Source organism: Aotus nancymaae, unplaced genomic scaffold (assembly GCF_030222135.1).
Source record: "Aotus nancymaae isolate 86718 unplaced genomic scaffold, 86718_ANA_hifiasm-v0.15.2.pri h1tg000029l, whole genome shotgun sequence".
In the NCBI taxonomy this organism is placed as follows: Eukaryota; Metazoa; Chordata; class Mammalia; order Primates; family Aotidae; genus Aotus; species Aotus nancymaae.
In genome coordinates this window covers 14,504,189-14,525,704 of record NW_026988442.1, presented here as the reverse complement: position 1 = coordinate 14,525,704, position 21,516 = coordinate 14,504,189, and the positions used below count along the sequence as shown (strand labels likewise).

General features: G+C 43.3%; 1 protein-coding gene across 5 annotated transcripts in view; it reads left to right on the top strand.

Moving 5' to 3' along the window:
* Positions 1–21,516, top strand: part of NCOA6 (nuclear receptor coactivator 6) — a 96,543-nt gene that overhangs the window by 69,384 nt on the left and 5,643 nt on the right. For 4 of the 5 annotated variants that reach the window (XM_012455141.2, XM_012455142.3, XM_012455143.2 and 1 more), the window contains 3 exons: positions 2,201–2,269; positions 6,553–6,589; positions 12,702–12,850. In XM_012455141.2, the coding sequence (XP_012310564.2) occupies positions 2,201–2,269; positions 6,553–6,589; positions 12,702–12,850 (255 nt within the window). The remainder of the gene's footprint in view (positions 1–2,200; positions 2,270–6,552; positions 6,590–12,701; positions 12,851–21,516) is intronic. The other variant, XM_021665849.2, reaches the window with a different exon arrangement.

Sequence of the window (21,516 nt, the reverse complement as noted above, 5' to 3'; positions counted from 1 at the left end):
GAGCTGGGAAAGACCTGTGTGATATCCTAGGCCAGCTAATTAAGTGCCTATCTTATTTATGCAGCTAAAATGCTTCGAGTGCCTACCACTGTGTGGTAAGCACCCAGGAGGAGAGGCAGAAAGAACACAAGCTTCAGGGTAAGATCAGAGTTCAAATTCTAGCCCATAGGTTCCTTAACCTCTCCTAAGCCATGTACTTCACTTGTAAAATGGAGATTGTAATTTCTGCCTCCCAGAATTTAGGATTCTGGCAGAGGACTCAATGAGAGGATTTGTCAAGTGGCCAAAACAGTGCCCCACACAGAGCTCTGGAAAGGTTAATTCCCCTTCTCTCTGCCTCTTCACCTCAGTGTTAGAGATATAGGGGCAGGATAAAGGCCTTCAAGGAGTTTGATGCTGTTACAGGAACAGTCGTCACAAAACTGGGTGCTCAGTGTATCTTGCTCTAGTTCTGTTGGTATAGATGAACCCTAAGAATTAAAAGGGAACCTGGTATAAATTAAGTATATCCTTCATTATTAAATATTTCCATTTCTCCTTCTTTCAGGAGACTTTTTCCTCTGGTATCAAGAGAAAAATGATAGTAATTAAAAATTATTTTTATCTGGATCATATATTATACTAGAGAAATATGTAAGCCTTGAGGAGATGAACCAGCACTTGGAAAAAGTTCTCAGTTTTAGTTAAGAACACTCACTTTGCTTATAAGTGATTGCTTCTATTCTTTTTCAAGGGGTTTCTGTGCTTTTACTTTGAAAATGTGAGAAATTGGCCAGGCACAGTGGTTCACATCTATAATCTCAGCATGTTGAGAGGCCGAGGCAGGTGGATTGCTTGAGCCCAGGAGTTTGAGACCACCCCAGGCAACATGGTGAAACCCTGTCTCTCCAAAAATATATGTCTAAATTAGCCAGGCATGATGGCATGCCCCTGTGGTCCCAGCTACTCAGGAGGCTGACAGGGAGGATCGCTTGAGCCCAGGAGTCAGAGGTTGTGGTGAGCTGAGATTCTGCCATTGTATTCCAGCCTGGGTGACCAGAGTGAGGTTTGTCTCAGAAGAAAAAAAAATTTTTGAGAAATCAACACTGAAGTTAAGAGTAGAAGTTAAGATATAGTTTTAAGCTTTATCAGATAAGCATTCAAAATAAATTCTTAAATGAATAATTGACTGCTTTACTAAGCAGGAGGGAAGTATACAAAATTCACAGTTTCCACAAGAGAGTAAAACGTATTGCTGCAGAGTTTATCTAGGATTTTAGACTGAGGTGTCAGGATGTGACTGTGGCATATCCATGCCATAATCTTTACTATATCTTCCAGGATGGTTCCCTTCTAGAGTGCATTATGTATTTTATTTTATTCCGTAAGGGCGTAAATTATCTGTATCCTTTGAAGCCTGATTCTGATCTTTCTCCCTTTAATGTGCCTTCAGATTTTTCAACCTAGAATTGTTCACCCTTGCTTTGGACTTTTGTAGCACTTTATACTTTGTGACTCCTTCATATGACATCATAGTGCACTCAAGTGCATCACATGTATGTATCTTATCTTTAGTACTAGACTGAGTTCCTGATGTGCAAGAGAATGTAGTTTGGTCTCTCAGGGTGCCTGGCACAGTGCCTTGCCCCAGTAATTTCTTTGCAACTATTTGTTAGATAAGTGTATAACATATCGAATTGATTTATTTATTATGTATGAATTGAATACCTGCTTTATGCCCATCACTTTTGCTAAGTGTTGTAGAAAAGTACAAAATTATGTGACCATTTCCACTCTTACAGAGTATATTCTTTAGGGAGTGAGACTAGATTTTTTAAATGCTGAGGAATGGTATAATTGTACCTCTATGGTTTGGGTTGCCTACTAAAGTATGCTTTGGGGCTTTTTCAAGTAGTGGTCAGAACGTGACCCCAAGAAGCAAAAAATATGAGTGCTATGTTCTTATAGCCATCTCCTTCCCTTATTATTATACATACAAAAACGAAAAACATATACCCCTAAATGGTAGTCATTGGTACTGGGTGTTACGGTAATCAATTTTTTTAGTAAGTTTTAAAATGTAATTTTGAGGCCAATTTTAAGTACTGCCCTTTAAGAGTATACTGTTTCAGCAGTTACTTAGCCCTTGATTAGGTTAATGCTTTCTTTTTCTTTAGAAAAGAAAGTAAAAGGCCTGTAATTTTTTTTTCCCTTGTCTTAGCCCCATCACAGAATTTAGTCTCAAAGGAAGCTTCATCCACAGCACTGCAGGCCTCTGTTGCTAGACCAGGTAAGGTGTACTTTGGAAAAGCTTCTTGGAGTGGGATGGGTTACATGTGAAGAAACTACTGCTGTCCTCAACGTCACATGTTCTTCTGCCAGGAAGTGGCTGGAACTATCTGATCTGTTTGTTTCAGAGCAGACTTTGGTTGAGTGGCAGAGCTTGTGCAGATCTATTTGAGATTCTTTTCCCCCGACCAGCTTGCTCTCTTATGTGTTCATAGTGTCAGCTAGAGAACTCAAGAAGGGCATCTCAGTGCCCGTTGTCTGTCTGCCACCCAGTCATGGGTTTCTGTTGCGGAGTTTTCCCTGTTCTATGACCCTGGCACTCAAGATTGGCAGCTAAATAGCTGGCATATGGTGACTTACTGAGTTGGCAAGCATTAATGCACTTTGTAGTTTTATTATCATGACAGTAGTGGAGTCTTGTTCAGAGAATCTCTGCCACAGTGTGGTAGCCATTCCTCCAGGAGGCAGAGTCATTTCAGTCATCTGTCGATGGCATTAAGTTTCTCCCCATGACCAATATATTGTAAATAGCATGAGGGATGATATTTCTGGAAGTAGGTGCCTATGGTAATCTGACAGATAACTGCTGTGGGATCAGGGTCAACTCAGAATACATGAGGATGATGGCAATAACAGCCCTGTTCTGCCTTTATAGACTGTGGAAGCAGATCAGTATCACGGATAGGTACAGTTTAGTCTCACCTGGTTCTTTATCACTGTAGATCATTGAGAGGTTAAAAATATATATATGAGGCCGGGCGCGGTGGCTCAAGCCTGTAATCCCAGCACTTTGGGAGGCCGAGGCAGGTGGATCACGAGGTCAAGAGATCGAGACCATCCTGGTCAACATGGTGAAACCCCGTCTCTACTAATACAAAAAATTCGCTGGGCATGGTGGTGCATGCCTGTAATCCCAGCTACTCAGGAGGCTGAGGCAGAATTGCCTGAACCCAGGAGGCGGAGGTTGCGGTGAGCCGAGATGGCGCCATTGCACTCCAGCCTGGGTAACAAGAGCGAAACTCCGCCTCAAAAAAAAATACATATATATATATATATATATATATATATGAATGATTCCCACAGAGGTAAGAATCTCATTGAAACTATAATTCACACACTTGACAAAGTTAGTAAGAAAAAACAATAGTAGCCATGCTTAATTTTGTGAATCTGAGCCAGTAAAAGTAAGGTATAATTTGTGATTATTTAAAAACCTGCTTCAGAATGCTGCATCCTATGTAATGGATAGGACTTTCTACTGCACACTCTGAATAAAATCAGGCCTCTGAAAATAGTGTGTGAGCAAAAAACATTTCAGCCACCCAGATTCTTTCTTTGCCACCAATTGCCCACATGATACCTGACATTGTGTTGGATATTTAAGAAGGGTAGGGATGGCGTACATTATTTAAAGGAGGGGTCATACAGCAAAATTCATTTTTGGTAAGAAAAGGAGAAACTATAAAGGGAAAGGGAATTCCATTTCCTGCCTCAACCTTACTCTAGAAAATAGGATTTAGCATATCATTTTCCCCCTTCTCAGAGTAATTGGCTGAAGAATCTTGCTCTTTTTGAAGTTTGACGTAAATGAATCTCCTTATCCTTAACATACTCTCAGAGCCACTGATTACCTTCATCAAACCACATTGATCTCCACTTGTGAATCAGCAATGATAATGTTAAAATTCTCAAAAGCATCAACCTTTTTCTGGTTTTAAAAGAGCAAACTCGGGCCGGGTGCGGTGGCTCACGCCTGTAATCCCAGCACTTTGGGAGGCCAAGGTGGGTGGATCACCAGGTCAAGAGATCGAGACCATCCTGGCCAACACAGTGAAACCCCGTCTCTACTAAAAATATTTTAAAACTTAGCCAGGCGTGGTGGCATGCGCCTGTGGTCCCAGCTACTCGAGAGGCTGAGGCGGAAGAATCGCTTGAACCCAGGAGGCGGAGTTTGCAGTGAGCCGAGATTGTGCCACTGCACTCCAGCCTGGTGACAGAGCAAGATTCCGTCTCAAAAAAAAAAGAGCAAACTAGTCGAGGTGTGATGGCTCATGCCTGTAACCCCAGCACTTTGGGAGGATTGATTGAGCCCAGGGGTTCAAAACCACCCTGGGCAACGTAGTAAAACCCCATCTCTACAAAAAAAAAAAAAAAAAAATTTTTTTTTTTAGGTGAAGTTTCGCTCTTGTTGCCCAGGCTTGAGTGCAATGGCGAAATTTCATTTCACCGCAGCCTCCACTTCCTGGGTTCAAGCGATTCTTTTGCCTCAGCCTCCCAAGTAGCTGGGATTACAGGCATGCGCCACCACACCCAGCTAATTTTGTATTTTTTTTTTTTTTTTGAGACGGAGTTACCCAGCCTGGAGTGCAGTGGCGCGATCTCGGCTCACCGCAACCTCCGCCTCCTGGGTTCAGGCAATTCTCCTGCCTCAGGCTCCTGAGTAGCTGGGATTACAGGCACACGCCACCATGCCCAGCTAATTTTTTATATTTTTAGTAGAGACGGGGTTTCACAGTGTTGACGAGCATGGTCTCAATCTCTTGACCTCAGGTGATCCACCCACCTCTGCCTCCCAAAGTGCTGGGATTACAGGCATGAGCCACTACACCCAGCTTATAGAAAATGTTTAAAAATTAGAAAAAATAAAAATAAAATAAAAAATTAGTTGGGCAAGGCATGCATGCCTGTAGTCTCAGCTACTTGGGAGGCTGAGTTGGGAGGATCACCTGACCCCAAGGAGGTTGAGGCTGCATTGAGCTGTGATCCCACTGCACTCCAGCATGGGAGACACAGTCAGACTGTCTCAAGAAAAAATACAAATAGGCTGAGAATGGTCTCAGCGACTCTGGAGGCTGAGGCAGGAGAATCGCTTGAACCCAGGAGGTGGAGGTTGCAGTGAGCCAAGATCACACCACTGCATGCCAGCCTGGGGGACAGAGTAAGAATCTGTCTCAAAAAAATAAAAAAATAGGATGAGCACCTCTTTTGACTTGAGTCATTATCATTTTTGAGCACACATTACCTGAGTTTATATGTTCCAACCAAGCCAGCAAAGTAGCAGAGACTCAGTGAATTGGTGTCTATTTCCTGTGGATGGGTTTTGAGGCTTTGTGGGTACAAATACAAGCGGCTAAAGAGCAGTGAGAAGCAAAGATTCCCTTCTGCTAGCACCTTGCATTAAAGGCAGAGTAGCCCAACCTCCTTACATGAAAGGCTGTATCAACATGATCTTCATAGCAATAATAAAAGCTAATAACATTGAGTTATGACTAAGTGCCAGGTATCACTAAAATTTTTATGTGCATTATTTCATCTTAACTTTGAAGTGGGTAATGTGGTTATTCTCATTTTTTTAGATAAGGCATTGAGCACAGAGATGTCAGATAATTTAACCAAGGTCAAATGGCTAATAAGCAATGAAGTAAAAAATTTGACCCAGGTACTCTGACTTCATTGCCTTTAAGGTTACCATGTAATTAGTAGAGTAGGTTAGACATGTACATTGAGTAATGAGGTGCTAAATTCCCTCAATGGGGGAACAGGTATAGGGCTGTGGGAGGCCAAAGGCAGGATAGATCACTGCTATCTGGTACATCAGGGAAGGCTTTTGGACAAGATGGAACTACCTAAAGGCACATAATAGAGAAAGTAGATGTTTTTCTGCTGGTGCTGAGAAAGAAGTACCTAGTAAACCCAGAGGGTGCTCATTGATGCAAAACCCTGCTAGACAAATTACTGAGATTTTCATTGCTTGGAGGGCATTGCTGGGAGGTTGAGAAAGGAATAGAATGAGGTCTAAAGGCAATATCTGAAAGCAAAGCACTATGCCCTCTAAAACTCAGGGAGGAAGTCCTTTGGAGGAGAATGCATCCTTAATGGATATTCAAGACATACTTGAAGATTGCTTTTTTTTTTTAATAAGGGCCAAGAAGGTGGAGATTTTTTAAAAGGAAAACGGTCTCTTCCACATGAGAGGAAGAGACTTATTTACTAACCTAGTTGTAACTGAATGAACTATGAACGAGGAAAGGTGAATTTAGTTCTCTTAATCCAAACAGGTTATTTCACAGTGTGGAATAGAAATAAAAATAGACCAAGTGTCTTATGTCCCAAACAAACCAAGTTGTATCTGTGCCAGCTTTGTCTCCATACCATGTAGGGTGAGAATCCTGCTGGGCACAGGGACACTTTAGCCTAAATAGGGCATTGAGAATTCTTGTAGACTCCTAGCTTCTCTCTGTGGCAGCCCCCACATTTCATTTCTGTACTTTACATTTTTTACAGAGCTGGAGGTAAATGCTGCTATAGTCTCCGGACAAAGGTAAGATGATCATTTCTGCAGACGTAGCATGAACACAGCATAAGCCTCTTTGAAAGGTATCAGCTTTCTCAGTCTTTAAACCTCTCCTCACCTTGTCCTTTTCCTTCACTCTTGCCCCAGTCTGGTTTTACTGCTAACGTAGAGAGCTGTCATGAGTCCTAATCCCTCAGAGGTAACATTTCTGTTAATAAAACTTGGAGGCTAAGTTTCTACCTTTTATGGTTGTTTTCAAAACTGAATGAGATAACATTGTGAACACTCAGCACAGTGAGGAAATAGTAAATGTTCAATATATGGGAGCTGTTGTTACCATTGACATTAACATTAATAATAGTCCTTGCAACTGTCTTCTAAAGAACAGTTGTTTGATCCTCAAGGCAAAAGGAGGAGAAACCCAGGCAGGATCTGACCCAAAACCTATGCTTTTTTCTATTACATTGTGCTGTTCCACATAACCCTACAAAATGAAATACATCTATGGCTTCAACTTCATTAGCTCTATGGAGAGGAGTATTACCATTTTCCAAAAGTTGTGTGTTTTTTGGAGACAGAGTCTTGCTCTGTCACCCAGGTTGGAGTGCAGTGACACAGTCTCGGCTCACTGCAACCTCCACCTGTGGTTCATGCAATTCTCCTGCCTCAGCTTCCCGAGTATCTAGAATTACAGGCATGTGCCACTATGCCGAACTAATTTTTGTATTTGTAGTAGAGACAGGGTTTCACCATGTTGGCCAGGCTGCTCTTGAACTCCTAACCTCAAGTGATCCATGCATCTTGACCTCCCAAAGTGCTGAGGTTACAGGCATGAACCACCAATCCCAGCCTTGCCTGTTTTAGGGTAGGAATGTACTGAATAATATTTTAAAGAATTTCTCATAATTGTACAGCAACTTCATAAAACACTTTCACAATAGTTTTTCATTTAATCTTCATATCATCCCTGTGAGGAGGTAATAGCCAACATTTATTTGAATGTTGTTCCATGCCTGCATCCTTAATAGATTGGGCTACAAGTGCCCTAAGTGTACTATCTCATCTGATTTTCACAGTATGTATTAGGAAAGTAAATTCTGTCTTCCCGATGAGCAATCTGAAGCTCAGGAAGGTTAACTAAATTGCCCAAGGTCACAGAGTTAGTAAATGGTGAAGGGTAGATTCAAACCCAAGCCTTCTGACTCCAGAGCCCTGACATTTAACCTATGTATTGCAACAGACAAGATGGGACTTACAGATCAAGAGTCTAGAACAAGGCCGGACACAGTGGCTCACACCTGTAATCCCAGCACTTTGGGAGGCTGAGGCAGGCAGATCATTTGAGGTCAGGAGTTTGAAATCAACCTGGCCAACATGGTAAGACCCTGTCTCTACTAAAAATACAAAAATTACCCAGGCATGGTGGTGCATGCCTGTAAACCCAGCTACTTGGGAGGCTGAGGCAGGAGAGTCACTTGAACATGGGAGGCAGAGGTTGCAGTGAGCCGAGGTTGCAGTGAGCTGAGATCGCACCACTGCACTCCAGCCTGGGCGACAGAGTGAGACTGTCTCAAAAAAAAAAGAGAGAGAGAGAGAAAGAAATGAAGGGAAGGGAAAAGGGAGGAATGGAGGAAAGAAAGAGAGAGAAAAGAGATTCTAGAGCAACCGAGCTCAGTGGCTCGTACCTATACTCCCAACACTTTGGGAGGCCGAGGTAGGCAGATGGCATGAGCCCAGGAGTTACATAGTGAAACCCTGTCTATACAAAAAATTAGCTGGGCATGGTGGTGTGTGCCTGTAGTCCCAGCTACTTGGGAGGCTGAGGTGGGAGGATCACCTGAGTTCAGGGAGGTCGAGGTTGCAGTGAGCCATAGTCATGCCCAGTGTACTCCAACCTGAGCAACAGAATAAGACTCTATCTCAAAAAAAAAAAAAAAGAAAGTCTAGAACATAGAGCATTAAATAGCATAGCCAATAAATGCGTAGGTAAGACTTGACCCCTGTTCATCTCATTCCAAATTCATTGCTACTCCTACTATACCACTCTGCCTGTCTGCTTTTATTTGGATTGGGCTAATGTTTGAATTCGTCTGCATTTCTCAAGCATACACCAGCATTTTGTCTAGAGAAAGAAGCTAATCAGACCAAAAATACCTTTGGGGTATTTGTTTCCAGAGATACCTGAGCATTGACCATAAAAAAACAGGATAGTCTTGCTGTGGCTTTTGTTTTGCCAGGAGAAAGAGACACTTTCATTAGGAATCATCTAGCCAGGTGCAGTGGCTCATGCCTGTAATCCCAGCACTTTGGGAGGCCAAGGAGGGAGGATCGCTTGAGCTTAGGAGTTGCCCAGCCTGGACAACATAGTGAGATCCCATCTCTAAAAAAAAAAAAATTCAATAGAAACTTAGCTAGTCATGGTGGCACTCGCCTGTAGTCCCAGCTACTCAGGAGGCTAAGGTGGGAGGAGCACTTGAGTCTGGGAGGTCAAGGCTGCAATGAGCCATGATTGTACCACCCACACCCCAGTCGGGGGGACAGAGTGATATTGTGTCTCAAAAAAAAAACAAAATTTTTTTCTTTTTTTTTTTTTTTTTTTTACAAAAATTTTTTTTAAAAAAGAATATTCTTTCCTCAGAAGCTCTGACCGTTGTCTGGGCTCCTAGCAAGAAAGCTATCTTCACCACCTCTAAAAGGAAGTATTAATACCCCTGACTTGTAATTCCACCCCACCTCCAGCCTCACCTCTCCTTGACTTACCTTGACTTGTGGTTGGGGTGTGGGGCAGCTGTTATACATAATGCTATGGGAGTGAACAGTGTGGCCCAATTCCCAGCCATAGTGCTACTCGCAAAGGGTCCTCTGGCAGGAGTGAACAGTGGAAGGGTAGGGATAGTTGACAATCAGGTTGTGGTCTGTGTCCTTAAGAAATTCACAGTCTAGTTGAAGGCACAAAACATTAAAATAGAACATGATGTACAATCTGATGGGTGCTCTAGAATGCCAGATAGAGACTGAACCCAAGAGACAAAAGAGTCAACTCTACTTGGGAAATGAGGTCATGGAAGACTTCCCAGAAGAGGCAGCCTTTTGACCAGTTTTGTTTTGTTTTGTTGCATTATTTTTGTTACTTACTTTGTAAGCAAATTTAATTTTCTAAAGAAATTTTTTTCTAATCATTTTAACATGCGTTTTTAAACCATGAGAGTAGTAAAAAATTTATTAAAGAAAACCAGAAATTCAGATCAGAGAATTACAAAGAAGAAAATAATCCACCAGTAAACCAGTATTCCTACAACTCAGCAATATTTACTGTACATATATTTTAGTTCATCTGCTTCTAGTCTTTTTCACACAGTATGCACCCAGATATACTGTCAGATTTATGTGTATAGGGCTGGGCATGGTGGCTCATGCCTGTAATCCCAGCACTTTGGGAGGCCGAGACAGGTGGATCATTTGAGGTCAGGAGTTCAAGACCAGCCCAGCCAACATGGTGAAACCCATCTTTACTAAAAATACAAAAATTAGCCAGACGCAGTGGCTCACGCCTGTAATCCCAGCACTTTAGGAGGCCAAGACGGGCAAATCACGAGGTCAAGAGATCAAGACCATCCTGGCCAACATGGTGAAACCCCATCTCTACTAAAATACAAAAATTAGCTAGGCATGGTGGCGCACACCTGTAGTCCCAGCTACTCAGGAGGCTGAGACAGGACAATTGCTTGAACGCAGGAGGCGGTGGTTGCAGTGAGCTGAGATTGCGCTACTGCACTCCAGCCTGGCACCTCACTACAGAGCAAGACTCTGTCTCAAAAATATATATATATTAGCTGAGTGTGGTGGTGCCTGCCTGTAATCCCTGCTACTCGGGAGGCAGAGACAGGAGAATTGCTTGAACCTGGGAGGCAGAGTTTGCATTGGGCTGAAATCATGCCCCTGCACTCCAGCCTGGGGGACAGAGTAAGACTCCATCTCAAAAACAAACAAAAAAAAATTTATGTGTATAAAGCTCATATTTATTCATATCTAGTTACATACATACTCAATATATATAACAATGAAAATGGGATTATACTGTTCATTATGTTGGTAAGTTTTTCCCATTTGGTAATGTGTTATGAACAATTTTTGTCATTAAATAATCTACAACATGATTTTTCATGACTCCAATATGGGTGCCATGATTTAGCCAACTAATCTACTATCATTAGGCATTTAGGTCTTCTGTTTTCACTAATACAAATAAAATGTTTTAACTTCCTTATGTGTAGAGCTCTGTAGAAAGATGTATTTCCTTAGGGACCTAGAAATGGGATTACTGAGTCAAGGGTTACACCAGAGTTTCTCAGCCTCAACATTATTGACCTTCTGGGCCAGATAATTGTTTGTTGTGTGGGGCTTATGTTTAGTGGTATCCCTGGCCTGTACCCAAAAGATGCCAGTAGCACCCCTCTTCCCAAGTTGTGACAATCAAAAATGTCTCCAGACGTTGCTGACTGTCCCCTAAGAGGCAAAATTGCCTCCTTTTGAGAACCACTGGGTTACACAATTTATACTGCAATTAGGAATGTATGAAAATATTTTTGTTCCTGTATCCTCAGTAACAGTGAATATTACCAATTTTAAATCATCATATACTAAGAAAAGGGGGTTGGGATGGGGACAATCAATATACCTATCATGAATTATTTCCATACTGTGGCTTCTAATATGCTGTTACCTAACCATACCAGGATCATTAGTAAATGCAAATATATGTTAATTTCCTAGACTTATATACTATTTTGAGTTAGTAGCAATTTGCAGACATATTAAAAACCTTTTTCATGATTCTAAAAAATTACAAAATCCACATTTAATTTTTGTATTTTGTAATCTTTTTTTTTTTTTTTTTGAGACAAAGTCTCGCTCTGTCACCAGGCTGGAGTATAGTGGCACAATCTTGGCTCGCTGCAACCTTCGCTTCACAGGTTCAAGTGATTCTCCTGTCTCAGCCTCCCAAGTAGCTGGGACTACAAGTGTGCGCCACCATGCCAGCTAGTTTTTGTGGTTTTAGTAGACACAGGTTTTCACCATGTTGGCCAGGATGGTCTCGATCTCTTGACCTCATGATCCACCCACCTTGGCCTCCCAAAAAGCTGGGATTACAGGCGTGCACCACTGCATGGCCATAATCTTTTAAATTGTTTTTTTTTTTTTTGAGACGGAGTCTTGCTCTGTTGCCAGGCTGGAGCACAGTGGCACAGTCTCAGTTCACTGCAACCTCTGCCTCCTGGGTTCAAGCGATTTTTCCCCCTCAGCCTCCCAAGTAGCTGGGACTACAGGCGCATGCCAAACACCCAGCTAATTTTTGTATTTTTAGTAGAGACGGGGTTTCACCATGTTGGCCAGGATGGTCTCGATCTCCTGATCTTGTGATCCACCTGCCTCAGCCTCCCAAAGTGCTGGGATTATAGGCGTGAGCCACCGCACCCAGCCAATCTTAATTTTTGAAGAGGAATATTACTACCTTAAGAAAATGGGTGAGGGGCCAAGTGCAATGGCTCACACCTGTAATCCCAGCACTTTGGGAGGCTGAGATGGGTGGATCACTTGAGGTCAGGAGTTCAAGACCAGCCTGGCCAGTGTGGTCAAACCCCACCTCTACTGAAAAGACAAAAATTAGCAGGGCATGGTGGCACATGCCTATAGTCCCAGCTACTTGGGAGGCTGAAGCCGGTGAATTGCTTGAACCCAGGAGGTAGAGGTCAGTCACAGGGAGCTGAGATGGCGCCACTGCACTCCAGCCTGGGCAACGGCATGAGGCTGTGTCTGAAAAAAAGGTAAGAAAATGGTTGAGGAAGTTTGGAGAGTTTTGTTCCAAGTTTTTTATGTCTTTTACTAGTTTTTCTACAATTTCACCAACATTATGCTTTACTCTTTTATTTTGACTAATGCAATAAGCTAGATTCACTTTTAAACTCCCAGTAATATAGAAGGCAATAGTGCTTATTGTCCCAGGTTGAACTCCTTTCTCTCGAGAATAACTATGTAGTTCTTAGTCTCCTACTTTATGAATGAAATTATCTGAAGAGCCAATTTTTTATGTGGCCTGATTCCCTCACCTCCTTGGAAACTTTTTGCTTCCCTCTGTCAGCAGCGAGCCCAAAGAGATAGTTGAAAAGTCCAAAACCCCGAGCCGAAGAAACTCCCGAACTGAAGAACCAACCGTGGCTTCTGAAAGTGTGGAAAATGGACATCGTAAACGATCTTCTCGACCTGCTTCAGCCTCCACCTCTACTAAAGGTTAGCAGTGGGATGTGGGTGCTATTTGTGGGTCAAATAGAGGAATAGAGTCCTTATCATAGTGGCAGAAGACTTTGTCCTTCATCTTTGCTTCTATTCCTGAAGTGTACCAGGTATCTTTGTCTTCTACTACTTGTTTGGTCTTTCCTTTATTTGTTCATTTAACTATATGTTTTCTGTGTGTGTACACAAGAGCAACAAGCACTGCTGGAAAAAAGAACATAATTGGGCAGATTCGTTCCACTGGTTTTTTTGTTTGTTTTTGTTTGGTTGGGTTTTTTTTGTTTTGTTTTGTTTTTTGAGACAGGGTCTCACTTTGTTGCCTGGGCTAAAGAGTGCAGTGGCACAATCACAGCTCACTGCAGCCTCGAATTTCTAGGCTCAAGTAATCCTCCTACCTCAGCCTTCCAAAGCTGGGATTACAGGGATGAGCCACCACACCTGGCCTTGATTCCACTTTTTTTTTTTTTTGAGATGGAGTCACATTCTGTTGCCCAGGCTGGAGTGCAGTGGTGTGATCTCGACTCACTGCAACCCTGCCTTGGGTTCAAGTGATTCTCCCACCTCAGCCTCCCAGGTAGCTGGGATCACAGGTGCATGCCACCATGCCCAGCTAGTGTTTCTGTTTTTAGTAAAGACAGGGTTTCGTCATGTTGGCCAGGCTGGTCTCAAACTCCTAACCTCAAGTGATCTGCCCACCTTGGCCTCCCAAAGTGCTGGGATTACAGGCTGAACCACCATGCCCAGCTGATTCCACTTTAAATTTATTATCACCCACTTCACATAGGTCCTGAATATGGCCCAGGTATCTTTCTTTTTTTTTCTTTTTTTTTTTTTTTGCATGCACTTAGGGCATAGGCCCAGGTATTTTTCATGTTTCCATGGTCAACTCCCTTTCTCACTCTCTACTCTTTTTAAACCTGTAGTGTAGACTTATATAGTCTATATTTCTTCCACTCCCTCTTGGTGGAACCCTTACCTCTTCACAGAGAAAATAGAATTCCCTCAGCTTCCCACTACCGAGAAATAAATCTAATAGTATCCTCCTTTGTGCTTACTATAATAGAGCAGCTGTCCTTCCTCAAGTCTAAGGCTGGTTCCTCCATCCATGCCTTTTATCCTATCTCTTCTGACCTTTTCAAGAACTTTACCCTGTGAGTGTTCTCTGTTGACTACTATCTCCTTTTTGTATTAACTCTTCCCTTGGGTTCTGTGACCAAGAACTCTCTGTTATTTTCTGCTACCACCTCTCCAGCTGCTCCTTCTCAGTCTCCCTTCCCAGCTATTAGATGGTGACCTTCCTCAGACTTTGATCCTGAGTCACCTTTTCTCTTCAAATTTGTATTTTCTTTCTAATGGATCTCAGTCATGCACCTCTTCTTTAGTTACAACCTTTCACAGATGACTTGCAAATTTGTATTTCTCTTTCTAGTACAGACCCCTAGAGATCTTAGACCACTGTATGCACATCCTTTTTGGAACCTCAGACTCAACATGTCTAAAACCAAACTTGTGATTTTTACTCCCAACAATGAGGTCCTCTGCCATTGTTCCCCATCTCAGTAAATGGCACCACCATCTATCCATTAGGCAAGTCCTCCTTGATACCCCTCTCCCTCACCCTTATATCAAATTCATCACAAAAAACTGCCCATTTTATCTCAGATGGCCCTTTTCCATCTTCATTACTACCCACTAGCTTAAAACCCTTCAATGATTTACCATTGTAATTAGGATTCAAGTCCAAAAGCTTCAACCTAGCCCACAAGCTTCTGTGTGGTCTTGGCCCTGTCATCTCCCAACCTCATCCCACTCCCCTTGGCAGCTTTTGGACATGCTGTCCTCATTCCTCCCATCACAGGCCTGTACATATGTGGCAGCTCCTGGAGGAAGTGCTTTTCCCTCTTCCCACCTCTCTTCTCCTTAACTTCCCAACCTTTCTACTTACCTTAGCTCAGTTCTCACTGTGGTGGGGAATCACAGCACCAGATGCTTCTTTGTAACACCACAGCTATAACTTATGTCAGTTTGTGGCAAAGGTAATTAGTATGTGTACTCGGTTAGGGCAGGAGATTATGTCTGATTTTGCTCACCACTGTATCCCTGGTGCCTAGTATGGTGCCGAATACAGAGATATACCAATCAGTAATTATCAGATGAATAACCATCAAATATGTATTAAATACTTACTACATGTCAGTCCCTGAGGTTGTAATAGTGAAAAGACAGAGTCTCAGCTAGGCACAGTGGCTCACACCTGTAATCCCAGGATTTTGGGAGACCAAGGTGGGTGGATCACCTGAGGTCAGGAGTTTGAGACCAGTCTGACCAACATGGTGAAACCCTGTCTCTACTAAAAAATTAGCTGGGTATGGTGATGAGCACCTGTAATCCCAGCTACTCAGGAGGCTGAGGCAGGAGAATTGTTTGAACCTGGGAGGTAGAGATTGCAGTGAGCTGAGATTGTGCCATTGCACTCCAGCCTGGGTGACAGAGCGAGACTCCATCTCAAAAAAAAAAGTCTCTTGTCTTCACCACATTGAAAGATGAATTCAGTATTCTGTGTTAAATGTTAAATGCTATGATAGCAAAATTACCTGGCATTGTAAGAGCATATAGCTGGGATGCCTTGCTCTTCAAGTCAGAAGGCTTTCTGGAAAAAAATGACATTTAAGCTGAGACCTGAAAAATGAGGAGGCAGTGACCAGATCATTCTCTTAGGAAATGTGCTGAGCTTGAGTAGTTCAGTTTGGCTAAGGTAGGAGCTGGGATCCTGGCTGAGTACCTGATATCAGGAGGACTGCTGAGAAATGGTCAAGTACCAGTGGGATCCCAGCCTAAAGACCATGCAGATTCTGGTGTACCCACACTGGACACTGGACACGGATCTGAGGACTCAGCTGCTGTTGGCAGGTTATGTCTCTAGGCAAGAATGTCACGATGCTTCACAAGAGCCTCTGGGAGTAGGTCACAGGTCCACAGGTCATATACAGGTAAAATTGAAGTATAGAAAGTACCATTACCATACTCAGCCTGCTGGAGAGTTAGGGGGCAAGGGTGAAAGGGGCCTTCTTTCTTTTCCAGGAATACTGTGTACACCACAATCAGGGTCCTCTTAGGTACCCTCACTTTAGGTGGAGAAATGAAGCCAATAACTTCCTTCCTCCTCCCTGGGAATCATCTCTAGGCAGAAACTAGTTTGGAAGGAAGCATACTTTTCAGTATATTGAAGTACTAAACTTAGAGCATAAAAGGGAGCCAGGCGTAGTGGCTCACACCTGTAATCCTAGCACTTTGGGAGGCCGAGGTGGGCAAATCACGATGTCTGGAGATCAAGACCATCCTGGCTAACATGGTGAAACCCCGTCTCTACTAAAAATACAAAAAATTAGCCGGGCATGGTGGTGTCCACCTGTAGTCCCAGCTACTTGGGATGCTGAGGCAGGAGAATCACTTGAACCCTGGAGGCGGAGGTTGCAGTGAGCTAAGATCGTGCCACTGGACTCCAGCCTGGGTGACAGAGTGAGACTCTGACTCAAAAAAAAAAAAAAAAGGAACATGCCTGGAGTTCTGTGGGAAGATCTGCTTCCCCTCAGTTCTGCATGTTCTTGTAACCTTTCATTCTCCCAAAGGAGCAACGTCTTCTAGGCTATAGAATATGGTATATAATTACCTTTAAAGCAGGGAAAAGGTATTGGCCTTTAAAGATATCACACACCAGATCTTTGGAACCTTGACCTCAGCCCAGAGCCTCAAGGTACTAAAGGTGTTATTTACAGGGCACCAGAAAGAATCTAAGAAGCAGCTGGGACAGTTAAGAAGAGATGCTCAAATTAGAACCGCTCTGTAGAGAACTACCAGCCAAGAAAAGATGGAAAGCTAGAACCTGTTTTAGGGGTGTTAGGAATGGGGAATAAGCCTGTACACTTAAACTGGACATTGTCCCCAGGTGGTAGTAGTGATGTTGGAATGCTTGGCACATCCATGTTTTGAGGCTTAGCAGGTGGCTTAGAAGAGGGGCATAATGATTCTCAGGCTTTGTGCTCTTGCATAGAGAGGTGTTAAATGTCTCCCTAAAGAATGGCATAGCTAAAAAGATTTTTTAAAAAATGGCATAGCTCTGGCCAGTCCCTGGAATCACAGTCATGTATAGGTCTCCACATCAGTCTCAAGACCTCAGGCCATCATTCTCTAACTGTCCCTGGTTAAGTTACCATGTATGAGTAAAAAAACAGACTCAATTCTCCTGCTATACTCTCACAACATGCTTCTGACACCAGAGGTAAGGTGTTTTATCCCCACGCATCAAGCAAGCAATCAGTTCTGCCTCAGACACCAGCTGGGTGTCCTCCAATTCAATTCTGACACTATCTGCCTAGAGATAGTATCAGATCCCACAGGTTGAGGGCTCAGTTCCACGGGACTGCTGCCCACTTCCAGTGCCAGGCACAAGCCCCAGGCTGTTTTACCTATGCTTCTGACCAGCTGGCTAAAAACTGGAGTTCCCATGAACTCCTTCTAACCAGGTTCAGTTAATTTGCTAGAGTGGCTCATAGAACTCAGGGAAACATATTTACCAGTTTATTATAAAGCTTTTTTCTTCTTTTTTTGGGTTTTGTTTTTTTTTTTTTTTTGAAACAAAGTCTTACTCTGTTGCCCAGGCTGGAGTGCAGTGGCACAATCTTGGCTTACTGCAACCTCCACCTCCCAGGTTCAAGAGATTCTTATACCTCAACCTCCTGGGTTGCTGGCATTACAGAGGGTCACACCACCATGCCTGGCTAATTTGTGTGTGTGTGTGTGTGTGTGTGTGTAGTAGTAGTAGTAGTAGTAGTAGTAGTAGAGATGGGGTTTCGCCCTGTTGGCCAGGGTGGTCTTGAAATCCTGACCTCAAGTGATCCACCTGCCTCAGCTTCCCAAGTAGCTGGAACTACAGGTGTCTACCACCATGCCTGGCTAACTTTTTAATTTTTTTGTAGAGACAGAGTCTCCCCATGTGCCCAGGTTGATCTTGAGCTCCTGGCCTCAAGTAATCCTCCCACCTTGGCCTCCATATGATAGATTTTTTTTTTTTTTACTTTTATTTTATTTTTTGAGACAGAGTCCCACTCCATTGCCCAGGCTGGAGTGCAGTGGCATGATCTTGGCTCATTGCAACCTCTGCCTCCTGGATTCAAGCAGTTCTTATGCCTCAGTCTTCTGAGTAGGTCTCACTGTGTCACCCAGGCTGGAGTGCAATGGCACTGTCATCACTCACTTCAGCCTCAAACTCTTGGGCTCAAGCAATCCTCCTGCCTTAGCCTCCTGAGTAGTTGAGACTACAGGCACACACCACCATGGCTAGCCAATTTTTTTCGTTTATGTAGAGACAGGACTCACCATATTGCCCACGCTGGTCCAGAGCTCCTGGGCTCAAGTGATCTTCCCACCTTTGCCTCCCAAAGTGCTGGGATTACAGGCATGAGCCACTATGCCCTGCTGATATTTTAAAGCAGTGGTCCCCAATCTCCAGGCCATGGACTGGTTGGTAGTGGTCTGTGGCCTGTTAGGAACTGGGCTGCACAGCAGGAGGTGAGTGGGGGCAAGCAAGCATTACCGCCTGAGCTCCATCTCCTGTCAAATTAAAAGTGGCATTAGATTCTCATAGGAGTGTGAACCCTACTGTGAATTGTGCATGTGAGGGATCTAGGTTGCATGTTCCTTATGAGAATTTAATCCCTGATAATGAGGTGGAACAGTTTCATCCTGAAACCATCTCCCTCCAACTCCTGGTCCATGGAAAAATTGCCTTCCACGAAACCAATCCCTGGTGCCAAAAGGTTGGAGACCACTGTTTTAAAGGATATAAATGAACAGCCAGATGAAGAGATACATAGGGCAAGGTCCGGATGGGTCCCAAGTGTAGAAGCTTCCATCCCTGTGGAGCTGGTGCCCTACCCTCTTAGCAGATGGATGTGTTCTTGTTCACCTGCAAAGCCCCCTGAATTCAGTCTTTTTGTGGATTTTGTTTTTTGTAGTTGTTGTATGGAGGAAGAAGGAGAAAGGGAGGTAGGTCCCTTTTAGGTTTTTAGGGGGGCTTCATTACATAGGCATGATTGATAAAAGAGTTGGCCATTTGTGATCAACTCAACCTCAGAGTTGTTTCAGGAACCATGGACAAAAGGCCAGATATTTTAACAAAAGATTGTTCAGTCACTTAGGAAATTATAAGAGTTATAGGAGCTGTGAGCCAGGAATGTGGAACAAAAACCAAAAAATATGTAGCATAGTATCACAGTTACCTTTTGAATCAGAAATGAGGACTGTAGCTCTTTTGGTTTTTAAGTATTAAAGCTCTTGGAGCCAAATAAAGATTATGTATATTTTTGGCCTGTATATTATATCCAAAAATGTGAACCAAGTTATAAAATAATATAGTGTGATTGTATTTAAACCCATACCCAGAATGTGATCACAAAATACTGAGCTGCTATCTAAAATGCATGCATCTCTTTTTTTTTTTTTTTTTTTTTTAAGACGGGGTTTCACCATGTTGGTCAGGCTGGTCTTGAACTCCTGACCTCAGGTGATCCGCCCGCCTTGGCCTCCAAAGTGCTTGGATTACAGGTGTGAGCCACCACGCCCGACCTAAAATGCATGCATCTCAAATGTGGAAACATATGCAGTGCTGGGTACCTGAAATATGAATGAAGTATCTTCCTGCAGAATCCGTACTTTTTAAAGTTTGGAGGGGAAAAGGGGGCTTTTTCTTTTTGCATTTAATAAGAGTTTGGGGCCGGGCGCGGTGGCTCAAGCCTGTAATCCCAGCACTTTGGGAGGCCGAGGCGGGTGGATCACGAGGTCAAGAGATCGAGACCATCCTGGTCAACATGGTGAAACCCCGTCTCTACTAATACAAAAAATTAGCTGGGCACAGTGGCGCGTGCCTGTAATCCCAGCTACTCAGGAGGCTGAGGCAGGAGAATTGCCTGAACCCAGGAGGCGGAGGTTGCGGTGAGCCGAGATCGCGCCATTGCACTCCAGCCTGGGTATCAAGAGCGAAACTCCGCCTCAAAAAAAAAAAAAAAAAAAAAAAAAAAAAAAAGAGTTTGGTCATACATATCATATGCAAACAAACGCAGAAACATTCTTTGTTTTTCATGAAAATCTCTAAAGCTGAGAAACACTATGAGCAGTTTATAATGAAAAGTGTTGTTATTTTTGTATTGTTGGGAGAACCAGTGACATTAATCACGCTCCTGCTGTGAGAGCTGAGTTTGCTTACGTCATGCTGGCCAAGGCCTGCCAGACTGCCAGATCAGAGCAGGTGGGGAGGATGATTTCTGGGCAAGTCCAGGAAGGCCCACATGGTTTTGGTCATTCTTTGATCCATTGTTTTGGTTGGTTGGGTCACTTTTAATTACACAAAAATTCACTACCACAAATCATTTTTTAAAATTACACCTGATTAGATGTGTTGTTTACAAACATGCAAATAAGTAGTTCTCCTTCCTGACATGGTAAATTTGCCACAGAAACACAAATGATTTTTCTGGCTTTCTTTATCATTATTTACTCTTCCATTTATAATAATTTTTGTTGTATTTTCAACTGGGAAAAGGTAATTATCTTTAAAGAGGTGGTTAAAAACATGAAGTTCAAAGCATAAGTTTGAAACCAGGAAAATATGTTAATTTAAGGAAAGTTCAGAGCAACGTGTAATTATCAGCAGCTCTGGGTGTCCATTGGGCACCATAAGGTGCCTCTGACAGCACAGTGTGTGATAGCCTCACCCTACCCACAGCCAGTGACTTGAGAAGCAACTGTCTAAAAAAAATAGGGTATACAGATATACTGAATTAAAACAGAAGTGTTATTATTGTAGATATGCAAATGAGCATACATTGATAATGTCATGGGAGAAAACCCTGAAGAGTAATCGCCTGAAAGTGTACTCTAGCAGCTTCATTTAGAAACCAACCGTGAAAATTGTGAAGGAAAATTTCCAGAATTTTTTTGTTTGTTTTGAGAAGAGTCTCGCTCTGTCACCCAGGCTGGAGTGCAGTGACATGATTTTGGCTCACTGCAACCTCTGCCTCCAGGGTTCAAGTGATTCTCCTGCCTCAGCCTCCCGAGTAGCTGGGACTACAGGCATGCACCACCATGTCTGGCAATTTTTGTATTTTTAGAAGAGACGGGATTTTGCCATGTTGGCCAAGCTGGTCTTGAACACCTGACTTCAAGTGATCTGCCCACCTCTGCGAATAAAAGTGCTGGGATTGCTAACGCCCTTTTCGGCCTTAGTCCACCTGCACCCAGGTGATTATTTAAAAAAAAAAAGTGCTGGGATTACAGGCGTGAGCCACTTGGCCAACTTCAGAATTTTTTACAATTACTTAGAAGTCTCAGGTAGAAGTAGTATAGTGAGGCCGGGCACGATGGCTCACGCCTGTAATCCCAGCACTTTGGGAGGCTGAGGCAGGTGGATCATCTGAGGTCGGGAGTTCGAGACTAGCCTGGCCAACAAGGTGAAACCCCATCTTTACTAAAAATGCAAAAATTAGCCTGGCATGGTGACGCACATCTGTAATCCCAGCTACTCAGCAGGCTGAGACAGGAAAATCGCTTGAACCGGGGAGGCGGAGGTTGCAGTGAGCCAAGATCTCGCCACTGCATTCCAGCCTAGG